Source organism: Monodon monoceros, unplaced genomic scaffold, assembly GCF_005190385.1.
Source record: "Monodon monoceros isolate NGI ecotype Baffin Bay Population unplaced genomic scaffold, NGI_Narwhal_1 Super_Scaffold_6, whole genome shotgun sequence".
Taxonomy (NCBI): domain Eukaryota; kingdom Metazoa; phylum Chordata; class Mammalia; order Artiodactyla; family Monodontidae; genus Monodon; species Monodon monoceros.
Window position 1 is genome coordinate 41,644,583 of NW_021703783.1, and position 13,441 is coordinate 41,658,023.

At 40.3% G+C, this 13,441-nt stretch overlaps 1 protein-coding gene across 4 annotated transcripts in view; it reads left to right on the forward strand.

Annotated features, from left to right (window-relative positions):
• NCKAP1L (NCK associated protein 1 like) overlaps positions 1–13,441 on the forward strand; it is a 53,449-nt gene that overhangs the window by 3,084 nt on the left and 36,924 nt on the right. For 3 of the 4 annotated variants that reach the window (XR_003791038.1, XR_003791037.1, XM_029204728.1), the window contains exons 1-3: positions 8,853–9,046; positions 10,129–10,239; positions 10,965–11,057. Coding sequence is in view for 2 of the 4 variants with exons in the window: in XM_029204728.1 (XP_029060561.1) it covers positions 8,945–9,046; positions 10,129–10,239; positions 10,965–11,057 (306 nt within the window). In the remaining 2 variants the exon portion in view is untranslated. Of the gene's footprint in view, positions 1–8,852; positions 9,047–10,128; positions 10,240–10,964; positions 11,058–13,441 lie in introns of those variants that run through there. The other variant, XM_029204729.1, reaches the window with a different exon arrangement.

Sequence of the window (13,441 nt, forward strand, 5' to 3'; positions counted from 1 at the left end):
AGAAGGTTGATATGATGGTCATACAGTAAATGACTTGGAGGTAGGAGAAAAGGGTTGGGGGATAAAGAACCTAACTAAGGAATAGCATTATAGACCACATGGTGACTGTATTTCCCCTACAAAGAGAAATAGGCAAATCAGCCCTCCAGCCCTTTGGTTGAAATATGAGGATATGACAACAAGGAAGAATAAAAAACCAAAGGAAGCTTGTCATAGGAAAAATACTCTTCATTTAAATAAATAAAAACATGTTAAGATGTCAACAGTGACAAGAGTTGTTACCTAAAACTTGACAGTAAAGATTTCCCCAAAGTTTTAAAAAAAGAATAAACCTTCCATCTGCTGGCTCTTTAATCTACAACTTCCCCATCAGTTCTTCTGACCTAAGGATAGAAAGAGGACATTGAGGCAGTGCCATTTTGATAGCAAGCGTTTTTATGGAAGACCTAAGCTTGATGTGTGTTAATAGCATTTCAAATAGAGTTCTAGACAGCTCTTTCTCCAGTCTGATTTAAAGCCATCAGGACTTTCCCTGCGTTCTATTGTGAGAGGAGGAGGACTTTGAATAGAAAACGTTTATTTTTATTTATTTATTTTTTGAACGTGTTTATTTTTAAAGAAGAAAAGCTTGTCTAAGAATCTTTGAAGATTTAGAATACGATGTTAGTGATATTAGTTAAAACTATGTTAATATATATTAAAACTGTGATGTTAAGAAAGTTATTCTACCTTTTCTCCAGGACTTATGGTTGTTAGGATGTTTATCATCCATAGTCTCTTTTTTTATGTCTCTTGAATCGCTGTAGAAGATGACCAAAGGAGGAAAGTTAGCTGGAAATCAGAACTAGAGAATTAGTCTAGATAACCAGTTCTAGGAGATTAAAGTTACTTTAACAAAAATAGTTGATGCTACTACATGTCAGGGTAGGAATTACTGGTTTTGTGCTAGCATCTGTTTTATATAGTTCCTTTGCACCTTCCCTCCCCACTGTGTATCCAGCGGGTAGCTCCACTGAGGGCTCCTCTAGCTCTTGGCTGTGCCCTTGAAGTTTGTGTGGTTGGGGATCCTGCCCATGTATAGTATACTAGCTCTTTCCCCTTTGTAGCTTTAGGAATTGGGGGTTTTTTCCCTTGAAAATCTTACGCAGAATTGAGAACCTTGTGTAATCAAGTCCTTGATGGATTAAAGTCCTAAGTGGAGCCTTAGGAAAGGAATGGAAATACTCAGAGCCCATGAATACAGCTCTTTTAAAATTTGTAATTGAAGCTTAGACATCTGCCATGCCTATGATCTAGTGGCCATTCTCCTAAGGTATTAAAGGTATTCCACTCTCTATTCCAATAACTTCTATAGGATGATTTATCTTACCTTTCACAAACCAGCATTTTTGGAGCAAATGTCTTAAGGACAAATGAAGGAGAATGATGTGTGTTATCTAGAAAGAAAGAAATCAGGATGAAGTAACACAAGTACTAAGCATTTTTACATTATTGCAGAGAAGGCTAGCTGGCAGGAGATTTGAGTCTCCTTTCCATAGCTGTTGCTGGGAAGTGACTGCTCTGCCTGGGCCTACATTTCTGCCTCCCTGACATAGGTATGGTCTTGTTACTAGTTTTTGCCAATGGGATGTGAGTAGAAATATTGTCTTCTGGGCTGAGGTGGTTATGAGGTAGCTGTACTTTCTCCATTCTCTTTTTGTGGCAGCTTGGGAAGCCAGGTGTGGGAGGTGACAGTCAAAAGTCAAAGAGCCTCTGTTCTTGAATCACCACTCCTACCAAATACTTGCACTGGATTGTATACAAGGGAACTTCTGTTGTGTTAAATCATGACATTTAACACAGTTTGGACTTTATCTGTCAAAGGGGCTTGCATTGCTCTAACACATACATACATCTTTATTTAATATTAATCTACCTTATGAGGTAGGTATTATTCCTTTTATGGATGAGGAAGATGTGTTGGAGAAGTAGCTGGAGGCCAGAGCAGATAGCTGAACCTAGATCTGACTGAAAAGCTAGTGAATTCTCCAGTGTAACATGCTGCATCTTAGAGAAAGGATATCGCTTGAGATAGGATAGATCCTAATCTTTCAGATTACAAGTAAAAAATTACTTCTATGGAAAGTGACTGGGTATTGGTAAGATAAGAATCTTTTAACTGTTATAAGTGAATTTAGATTTAATTAGATTCCTTTTTACTAGGTTGCCTCTCCAGAGAGAGATGAAATTCTGAGATTTACTCTTTTGATTGCTTTGGTGAAGGATTTTTGTGGGAGTAGTATTAAGACTAATTACTGCAGGGCTTCTGTACTTATTAGCTATAGAGGACTTAGGGTCCAAGCCTTCACTTAAGACTGTGTTCACTGTCTCACCCTTGCTTACCTACATTCCAGACATCAGGGTCAGGAATCTGATTGGCGGCGTCAGAAAATTTTTCACTTGGTTCCAAACTTGGAGAAGTAACCTTTGGAAGATTAAATGGCTCTGAAATAAAGCAGACCAGAAGTTATAGAAGCAGAGTGGAAACTTCTTTTTGTTTTTCATTCCTCATTTGGCTAAGATGTCCATAGCTATGAGATATGGAGGGTGGGGGGGGGGCAATAGAACTCGACTCCACTTATCTGTCCCCCAAATGAAAAACTTGTCGTCATCTATAGCAGTTCTATTGACAGAGTTAGCCTCATGTTCTTTGAGCCTTTTGATTAGGACCACATGACAAGCATTATATTTGCAGTTAGCCATCTTTTTTAGTTTCCTTTGGATTTTTCTAAAAGGAAGAAGTTCTTGTTAAATGGCTATTAGGTTTTGCCTGTATTCTACCCTCCATTCCTTTCTGGAAATGCTGAAGACATACAATGTCTTCAGGTGCTATGTATACTCAGAAGTTTTTTTTTTTTTAATTTATTTCTTTCTTTATTGATTTTTGGCTGCCTTGGGTCTTCGTTGCTGTGCCCGGACTTTCTCTAGTTGCGGCGAGCGGGGGCTACTCTTCATTGTGGTGCACAGGCTTCTCATTGAGGTGGCTTCTCTTGCTGTGGAGCACGGGCTCTAGGCACGCGGGCTTCAGTAGTTGTGACACGCAGGCTCAGTAGTTGTGGCTTGCGGGCTCTAGAGTGCAGGTTCAGTAGTTATAGCACATGGGCCTAGTTTCTCCGCGGCACGTGGGATCTTCCCGGACCAGGGCTCAAACCTGTGTCCCCTGCGTTGGCAGGTGGATTCTTAACTACTGCGCCACCAGGGAAGTCCTGTTCTTTTATTTATTTATTTTTGGCTGCGCTGGGTCTTCATTGCTGCGTGCAGGCTTTCTCTGGTTGCTGCGAGCGGGGGCTACTCTTCATTGCGGTGTGAGGGCTTCTCATTGTGGTGGCTTCTCTTGTTGTGGAGCATGGGCTCTAGGCGTATGGGCTTCATTAGTTGTGGCATGTGGGCTCAGTAGTTGTGGCTCGCGGGCTCTAGAGCACAGGCTCAGTAGTTGTGGCACACAGGCTTAGTTGCTCTGTGGCATGTGGGATCTTCCCGGACCAGGGCTCAAACCCGTGTCCACTGCATTGGCAGGCAGATTCTTAACCACTGCACCACCAGGAAAGCCCCCTGTTCTTTTTTTTTTAAAGGGTCTTTAACCTTTTATATTCTGAGCTTAGTTTTCTCCCTCCAGTGACTTAAGAGTTATCAGGAAAACTCACCTTTCTACATGATGCCAGGTGGTACTGTAACCTGCTGACTGACATCCTGTGGTTTGGGTCATAAGGACATATTTCCAAGACTTCTAGCTCCATGAGCCCTAAATAGCAGGAGCCATGGGTTGGCAAAGAAAACACTGACATTTAGGATCAAGTAATGTTGACATAGGTCTATTTTCTGTTCTCAGAGAAAGAGTAGTGTGAAAGATATGGGTGTCTCAAGTTTTACCTATGAAAGTTTTGGATAACTAAACAATAGTCTAGCCAGTCAGATAGTAGGATAATAGGATAAATTCACTGTTTATCTGCCTCGGAAGGCCAAAAATTAGTATTTGTACATATTATATAGCTTGTTTTAGATAGGTTTTTTTGCCCTTCATTAGTGTGTTAAATAAACAGGTAGGATTCCTTGGAAAATTCACAGTACTGGGGTAAGGTGAAGTTTAACACCATAAGCTTGAGTGCTGGAGAAAGCAAGGGCTGGGGCAGCCGGTTCTTTCACTGTTCAGCACTGCTCCTTTCCATCTCTTTGCCAAACCTGTCTAAATTAAGCTCTTTTCCAGACAAGGATGCTACTTGTCAGATAGGTCAGCATAGATGCTTTTGGGGAGGGGGATTTGGAAGAATGAACATTACCGTATTCAAGTTCAGGCTACTTTATAATTATCTGAGAATGCCCATCTGAAATCTCTAAAGTTGTAGGTATTAACACATGAAGACTCCTAGAAGTGAACTAAGAATACACAGTCTCAAATCTGCCTCATTTTACTACCAATAGGAGGCCTACACTCCCTTATGGCTAGCTGTCTTTAGCATCGCAGACATTCACTTCAAGGACTCCCAAGTTTCCAGGCAACAGCTACAGTTGAGATTTCTGCAAAGCAGAGACAGCACAGTCTGATAAGGGGGAAAAAGATCAAGGCAGACTGCCATAAGCAGTAGGGATAGAGAAGTGCCTAGAATAGCCCATTTCAATTCTACTTTACATCATGCCTAGGGCATAGACAAAGGGCACAGAGCTAGACTGTTAAATGTCAGATTTTCCTGAGGGCATTTAGGTGATTAAGTCTAGGGATTTAAGCTCAGGTACCTTTCAGGAACACAAGCCAAGGTGTTTTTTTAAAGCTTACAATGCATATTAATGGTTATGTTAGAGCCGTGATCTGAAGTGAATTGTCTCCCTGAATATAAAGGCGCAGTATAATCCAACATTGCATAGCTATCTTTAGATTCTTCTTCTTTTTTCTTTTAATTATTATTGGGGTATAGTTGTTTTACAATGAAGACTCTTAAAGATAATGGAAAAAGAGCTTTAATACCTAAGTGTAGTCTTTAGATGACCTCAAACCCTCATTTTTAGCCAGCAGCCTAGAAAAATTTGAAGTTTGATTGGACTGAAAGGCTGGTCTTAATAAACAAAGAGTGCTTCAGGCATAGACCTCAAGAATTGGTGCCCTGGGACTGTTCACCTAATTATTGCTAGCTGAATATCCCATGTAGAGAGGCCAACACTCTAATGGAGGCCGTTTGGTTTAATGCCATTTGTTAGACTTGGCAAGAGTATTCCAACCTTGATGCTAGCTTGACACTTAAACCTAGTCGGAAGGCTTTTTAGACCGAACTTATTCTTGAAGCAGTGACTCTCAAGAATCCGAAAGGCAGGGTCACTTGAACAGGAGAACAATCCTTCTGTAAGGCAAAACAAGGCAAACAGCTGAAGTGTGACGGGAGGGAAAGCACAGTACCTTTCAGTCAAGTGGTGTGAAGCAACTTTCTACTCAATGCCTCTTCTCCCATCATATGTTCTGTGGTTTCTCAGAGGTTTGGAAGTTTTTGATGTCATAGTTAGGTCCTGAGAAGTGGTTCTCAAGCCTGGTTGTGCATGAGAATCACTGAGTAGTTTCAAAGTGACAGAGCCTTTGGCCCCACTCCAGAACTGTTGTATTAGAATCTTCACGAATGGGGTCTGGCTAACTGTGGCTTTAAAAGAGTTCCACAGGGTATTCTGATTTGTAGACAGGGTTACTAGACCCTGCTCTGGGGTAATTGAACTCCCCTTAGAAGGGTTCCTCCAGTTTCCAGCAGGACCTGCCACATAATGTTTCCAGGGAAGTTTCTCTAGAGATTACCTGTTGGCATGATTAGTCTCATCTTTAAACTTGGCCTTTTTCTTTATGGGGTGCCAAATAGAATTCCACAGAAAGCAACATAAGCTCACTACATGCTAAAAAAAATCAAAAATTTATATTTGGCGCTCCTAATCCAGTGTACCAGGTCTTGAGCCAAATATTTACATACACCATGTCATATAATTACTTGCACAGTTGTATGAGGGATTACTGCCATTGTATAGATTAGGAAACCAGCTCAGTGGTGGTAGATAGCTTAAAGTTACAAAGCTAGTAAGTGTTGATTTCATCAGGAACGACTTTTTTTAAAAAAAATAAATTTATTTATTTATTTATTTTTGGCTGTGTTGGGTCTTCGCTTCCGTGTGTGGGCTTTCTCCAGTTGCGGCGAGCGGGGGCCACTCTTCATCGCGGTGCGTGGGCTCTCACTGTCACGGCCTCTTTCGTTGTGGAACACAGGCTCCAGACACACAGGCTCAGTAGTTGTGGCTCACGGGCCTAGCCGCTCCACAGCATGTGGGATCCTCCCAGACCGGGGCACAAACCCGTGTCCCCTGCACTGGCAGGCGGATTCTTAACCACTGCCACCAGGGAAGCCCCAGGAACGACTTTAAGCATCGCGAATCTGTCAGGCTCATAGTAGTGGATACAAGTTTTCCAGAATTGTCATTTCTGCTTGACAGTTTGTATTTTATCAGTGGCAATAAATACTGTCAGTTGTTTTCTCTGAAAAAAAAAAAAAGCTAGCAAGTGTTTGAGTATCATTATTACTATTCTTTGATGTAATACATGTCAAGCGCTTAAAGTACCTGGTACATAGTAAATAACCAGGTCATCACTTTACATGCAGTAACTTACTTAACACACACAGTACTCCCAAGAGGTAGGAACTATTAATATCATCTCAATTTGACAGACAGAGACACTGGATCAAAGCTGCTAAGTGATAGAGTTGGGATGTGAACTCAAGCTGTCTGGCTCTAGAACCTGGGATCCTAGCCTCTAAGTCATAAGGCTCAGTCCACTGTACTCAACTATTGAACCCAGAATTCTGTCTGATTCCAGAATGTAGGCTTTTCCCATATGCCAAGTACAGGCAAATAAGTGTTTCTGGGCTCTAGCAATCTTACAGTTCAGCTGAGGTGGCAGTATAATACGAAATGGGCAATTAAAGGTGAAAACTAATTTAGGTGTAAAATATGTGCTATAGACCAAGTGCTATAGGAGTTCAGCAAGGGCTGGACTTGGGATTGTTTGTGCTGGATCCAGAAGATTGACTGGGATTTGGGTCAGCAAGAGAGAAAGCATCCATAAATGAGAAAGGCAGAAATGAAAAATGAACATAGGACACTGAGAACATGGTCCCCACTAAGCTGGTGAGTACATAATAGGGGACAGCAGAGCATAAGATTGGCTTGGCATGGAGTGTCTGTAACAAAATTTTTTGGATGAGGATAAGAAATGCAGGTGAGAAAGATCCAATAGGAACTATACTAACCCATAAGGAGGCTGCTGCTATACTGCTGGTCAGCTCCGTAGATATTGGTGTCTTACTGCCTGCCCTTTATTCTCCTCCATCAAGGTAAAAGACCAATAGAAACCTCATGGATCTCTTTAGTAGAACCTGAGTTTCGTTGGTAACAGCAGGTAATTCAAATATTTGGGGCCACTATCACCTTATGCTAGGCCCATAGCCTTCTAGGGACTCAATTGCAGTAAATAAGCTGGAAGGCAAATTCTGTTTTCCGAAAATGCAAAGTCTACCTTAGAGATATTTGAAATTTTATTCCATCTTCTTGTTTATTTGAAAAGGTGTTAGAAAGGAGGTAGATATGAAGACAATTCTGTTTGATTTAGAATTTTCTGAGGACTTTCTGCTTTTTGCCTTGAAAGAAACTTGAAAGGGAGCTGATTTTCTTGAGTTAGGGCGTTAAGGCCTAACTTGGAATGACAAAATATAATAGTGCTAAAATTTATCTAATCTTCTAAGATTTAAAGTCTGTCATTAATTTCCCCTTGTTAATCTCAGTTAATTTGGTTCTTCTTTATGGGGCCTATTTCCCAGTTTAGTCTTAATAATTCAACAAATAAATCAGCATATTTATTGAGTGGCTATTGTGTCTAAGAGGTGGTGTTCTAGATCATTGTTTCTCAATATGTGTCCAACGGAACATTTGCACCAAAACCTCCTAGAGTACTTGTTAATGCACACTTCTAGACCCCACTGCAGACCTGCCAATCCTGAATCTCAGGAGACAGGGATTGATCTCAGTTTCTTAAGCACCTTTAAGAATCATTGTACTTAAGTGGTGGTTCTCAAACCTGGGAGAGCATTGAATTTAACCTGGAGGGCTTGTTAAAACAGAGTGCTGGATACTACCCCAGAGTTTTGGATTCAGTAGGTTTGGAGTGGGACCTGAGAATTTGCATGTCTGATAAGTTTCCAGGTGATGCTAATGTGACCACACTTTGAGAATCATTGTGCTAGAGGGATATAAAGAAGTGTTAGGTACAATTCCTGTCATTAAGGAGCTTATGATGTAGTTGGGAAGATAAGACATATACTTAAAAATATAACAAGGAATACAGTGTTATATAATGTTTGACAATGAATGGGGTAGTTTGGAGGAGTTGGAATTTAATCTAGGCCCTAAAATGTGAATAGGCTTAAGGTTCAGGAGAGAATAACATAGGCATTCTTGATGGGGATATAAAAGAGGGAAAGTATAAAGGTGGATGGGCCTGGGGTGGTTGATACTTTTTGTCTGGTGTGGAGCTTTATATAGGGCACTAGTGGAAGGGTAAGGCCAAAAAGGCTGGTGGCAGACTGTGAAGAGCCTTGAAAGCCTGCCCCTCTCCCCCACTTCCACACATTTTACAGTCTTACCAAAAATGCTGCACAGCTAGAAAGAGGAAGTCTCCCCTGCTGAGTGTGCAAGAGGAAGCACAGAAGATTTGGAGGCCTGTGAGGTGTAATGACTGCTTTCAGCCATGAGCCAATTGTAGAGGCAACGGGAAGACCAGCGCACCAACCAGGCTGGGTGCCTCCGCCCAGAGGGTGTCACCACCCAAGCTGAAAGTGTTTGGGGAGATCAGGCATTGCTGTCTGGATGCTCCTCTCTCTCCGTGGCCATCATGTCTTTGACTTCTGCCTACCAGCATAAGTTAGCAGAGAAGCTCACTATCCTGAATGACCGAGGTCAGGGGGTTCTCATCCGAATGTATAACATCAAGAAGGTAAGCATAGGCAAGTGGACTAGTACTAACTCTTCCAGCAGTCGTAAGGCAGGGAACCCTGAGGCAGGTCCAGCCGTTAGGCTTGCTCCTCTTTCTCACTAGTTTAACTGGCCTTCAGTCACTCGGATTATGTAGGACAGCCAGTGCTGGGAGGCAGAAGCGGAGGCTTTTTTTCAGGGCTTCCGCCTTTCTTGGTATGATTCTCACCCCCAACGAGGGTGTCTGCTTCCTGCTGGGGTTAGAGATGGGATGGGAAATAACTGTGTTCCGGGTCTCCTGGATAAAAATCTGGGTCTAGAATTCTGGGTCTTATTGTTTAGTGCTGGTCCCCCACACTCTGAAGACAGCCAAAGTTGGGTCTCTGGCAAAAACTTTTTCTTGCAAGTACTTTCCCTAAAAGGAAAAAATAGGTATACTATTTGGATTAAAAAAAGAGTAGGTACCTTCTGAGGGACTTAGGCTCTGAGACAGTTGTTGCTGTGGTTATATATATATGTGTGTTTAGGATAGGAACTTCGGAATTGGGAGAAGCTGGTGGCAAGAGGTGGGCTAGGGGCTGGGCCTAGTGAAGTTAAGAGATAAAGACGGGTGGGAGTGGGGAATTTCTGGAAGAGAAAATAGGTGACTTGGGGGGAGGGGACTTTGGTGCATTTCATAATAAAACAAATCACTGGGGACATAGTTTCTCTGTCTCCATGCCCCCTATAAATGCCCTTTGGGATAAGATGCTTATATAATGGACATAATTGTGACACTGATTCTCCCACAGAGTCTAAGTCCTGAGCAGCTGCTTTTCTCACTCCTTCCGGCTTCGGCTGAGGGGTGAGGAGAGAGCTTCCTCTCTGTGCCGGGCGAGCAGATGTTAAGCTTTACCCAGCAAGACGAAATGCTGAGGTTATTTAGCTCTTCTGATAGCTAGCTTAATGTCCTGGAACTTGTTCCTGACCTACTCTTATGCTTTTATAATTAATTCCCAGATTCCCTTTCCCTAAGAGAGATTGTGAGAATGCATGATGCAGGAAGACGTATGTTTCCAAGGAGCGGGAGAAAGGGTTGAAATATAGTGTTATTTATTTGTGCAGACTTGTTCAGACCCCAAATCCAAGCCCCCTTTCTTACTGGAAAAGTCCATGGAATCATCTCTCAAGTACATCAACAAGAAATTTCCCAACATAGATGTCCGAAACAGCACGGTGAGAATGCTGTCCCTCTTCTCTCCTTTCTCTGAAATAACTCTGTGCTTGGATGGTTCAAACTCTCTTGACTGCCTCTTCTTGAACTTGGCAGGGGATGGAGTAGCCTTCTTTTGGTTTTCCTAAGCTCAACCACAGGGCCTCAGGTTGTTGTAGTCTTAAGAATTCTGAGATAAGATGGGATTCTCCTAGGGTAAACTGGAGCAAAGCATTGCCCCTTTCTCCATTGTAAGATTCACAAGAACACTTTGTTGTTTCCCAGAAAGACAGCTCTATCGATGAAGCAGTTGCATATATTTTATTGTTGTTCCTATTTCCCCCTCAGTGTGTTCTCGGTTATTGTTTTAGAGTTATGCATCTAGTGTCATATCCCTTACTTCTCCCTTATTAAATGTTAGCCCTAGATTTCTTACCATCTTACCTATAGCATCTTCTCATTCAGCTTCTTTTGACTTTGATATGAATAATAAACCTCTTTAGCTGAAAGAGACCTTGAAATTTCCTCTCATTTCACAATCTATATCCAGTCAGGATTGCATGCAACCATCTGCCTAGACAGAGAATATTCTCTGTTTAAAAACCTTCCGAGTTCGAAGACTTTCCAGCTTCCTCTGTCAGTGTATTTTAACCCTCTTTAAGAATGTTTTAGGTACAACCCCTGTTCTTCTTGGGTTACTTTGATCAATTGTCTTCTTAATTTGTGTTTTTTATTTTGTTTCTCTCAGCAACATTTAGGACCAGTACATCGGGAAAAATCTGAGATAATTAGATTCCTCACCAACTACTACCAGTCATTTGTGGACGTTATGGAATTTCGGGTGAGCTCTCTCTAGCCCAGGTCCCCAGTGTTTGGACGTTCTTTTATGTTCCTTATTCCCGTTTCTTGAAAAAATAAGATGTATTGATATACGGAGGGATATCTAAGTTGTATTGTTAAATGAAAGTGAGTTGCAGAATAGTGTATGATACAATTTTATTTTTGTTTTAAAAGATACATAAACTTATATACACATAGTGTTAGTGTATATATATATATATATATATATATATATATATATGAATGAAAGATTTGGAATATTTCACGTTAAACTGTTAAAAATACCTGCCTTTGGGGGTGGATTATTATGATTAGCTTTAACTTATTACACTATACATTTCTGTATTATTTGAGTTAAAATTTTAAGTATTCTTAACCAATAGTTTATTACAAATCTACTGAAAAATTTCAAGAATGGTACAATGAATATTGTTCTACTCTCCCCCTGGATCTCCTGATTTTTAGTATTTTGCCACGTTTGTTTACCTTTTTTTTCTTCTTGAACCATTTGAGTTAGTTGCAGGCATTGTGACATTTCCCTCCCTGAACACTTTAGCATACATCTGCTAAGAGCAAGAATATTTTCTTACCTAACCTTAATACAATTATCGTACTCAGGAAATGTAAAATTGCTACAATGTTATAGTTAATATGTAGCCCATATTCATATTCCTCTAGTTGTCTCAAGGATCATACATTGAATTTATGATGTCATGTCTCTTAGTTGTCATGTCTCTTTAGTCTTTAATCTAGAATTGTTCTCAGCCTTATTTTGTCTTTCATGACACTGACCTTTTTGAAGTGTCCAGACTAGTTATTTTTCAGAATTTCCCTCAGTTTGGATTTGTCTAATTGTTAACAGTGTTTGGTAGCATAATACATGGATGATAAATTGAGTTTTAAACAATGAGCATGTACTATTTTTGTAAACATAAACTGTGAAAAATTATTTAGTACAATGTTTTTGAAGGGCAGATCGATATGGTGTTTCAAAAGTCTTAAAAATATATACTTTTAAATGTAACAATTCTAATTCTAGAAATTTGTCCTAAGGAAACAATCAGAAGTGCAAAGGTATATGTACAAGAATGTACTCTGTTGCATTATTTATGATAGTGACAACTTGATAATGATATATTCAAGAAATAGAGGCTTAGTTAAAAGTTCAGAGTATATGTCTATAAATGAATATTATACAGCTGTTAAGGATAACACATATTTATATTAATCGGCATGGAAACATGCTCTTCACATGTTCTTTAGTATAAAAGCAAATTACAATGTAGCTTACGACAGGAGATGTCCCTAAAATGTATATTTACATAGATAAATATGCATATAAATAAGGCTGGAACTTCTTTACATAGTGAGATTATGAGTGGCTTTAAAAATAAATTGAAATTATGTTTGTATTTTCTAATTTTTCTGCAATGAACACCTATTATTTATGTATTCAAGAAATAACACAAATTTTAGTCATCTGAGCCATTTAAGTTTGTGATGGTATTATAGTATTTCTTCAGGTGGCACAAGAGTATGGGACCCTGCTTTGGGTGTCCTGTATTTTCTCTAGGGAGCTAATCCAGGCTGTTCATTAGATCATGCAATGAAGAGAGAAGTTGGGACATGGAAGACCGTAAGGTCTGAGGGAGGGTCAGGTCAGAGGTTAATTCATTTGGAATTGAGAGTAGTGATTAGGAAGAAGGTAGGCACTGGTGGAGGTAGTAGAAGAATGCTGGAAGCATATAAAAAGTCTATTACTAGAAAATTTGTCCAAAGGAGATTTTAGGATACCTCTGGTTGCTGCAGTGGTAAAGTTCTGAGCCCAACGAATCTAGTATGCCTCATTCAGGGCAGAAAGGGAAATAGAGACACGGAGGTATTGTGCATTGTAAAGTAGGTAGGCTCTGAATCAGACAGAGCTGGTTTTAAATCTCAGCCTTATCACTTACAAACTGTATGGCTTTAGACAAGAAACTCTTTGACTCCTAGTTTCTTTATCTATAAAAGGGGAAATGAGATTTACTGCATGGGGTATTTGTGAGAATTAAATGAGGTAACACATTGAAAACATCTAGTACAGTGTTTAGCATATAATAAAGTAATAGGCCAAACAGATGTTAAATCCATTCCCTTCTGATTCTGTCTTTACAGTATAGTGACACTGGTTGTATGAGAGGCTGAAAGCAAACTTCAGTTATATCTTATATCCCTTGGGAATTGGGTTGCAGGAAGGAGTTGTAGACAGGCCCTCCCAGCAAAGGAGGCAGCATAGACCTAGACAGAGGTCTTGAGATCATGTAGTATAGACAGAAGATCATGGCCTCCGGGTTCTAATTCTGATACTTTGCCTTACTAGTTTTGTGATCTTTGGGGAGTTTCTTA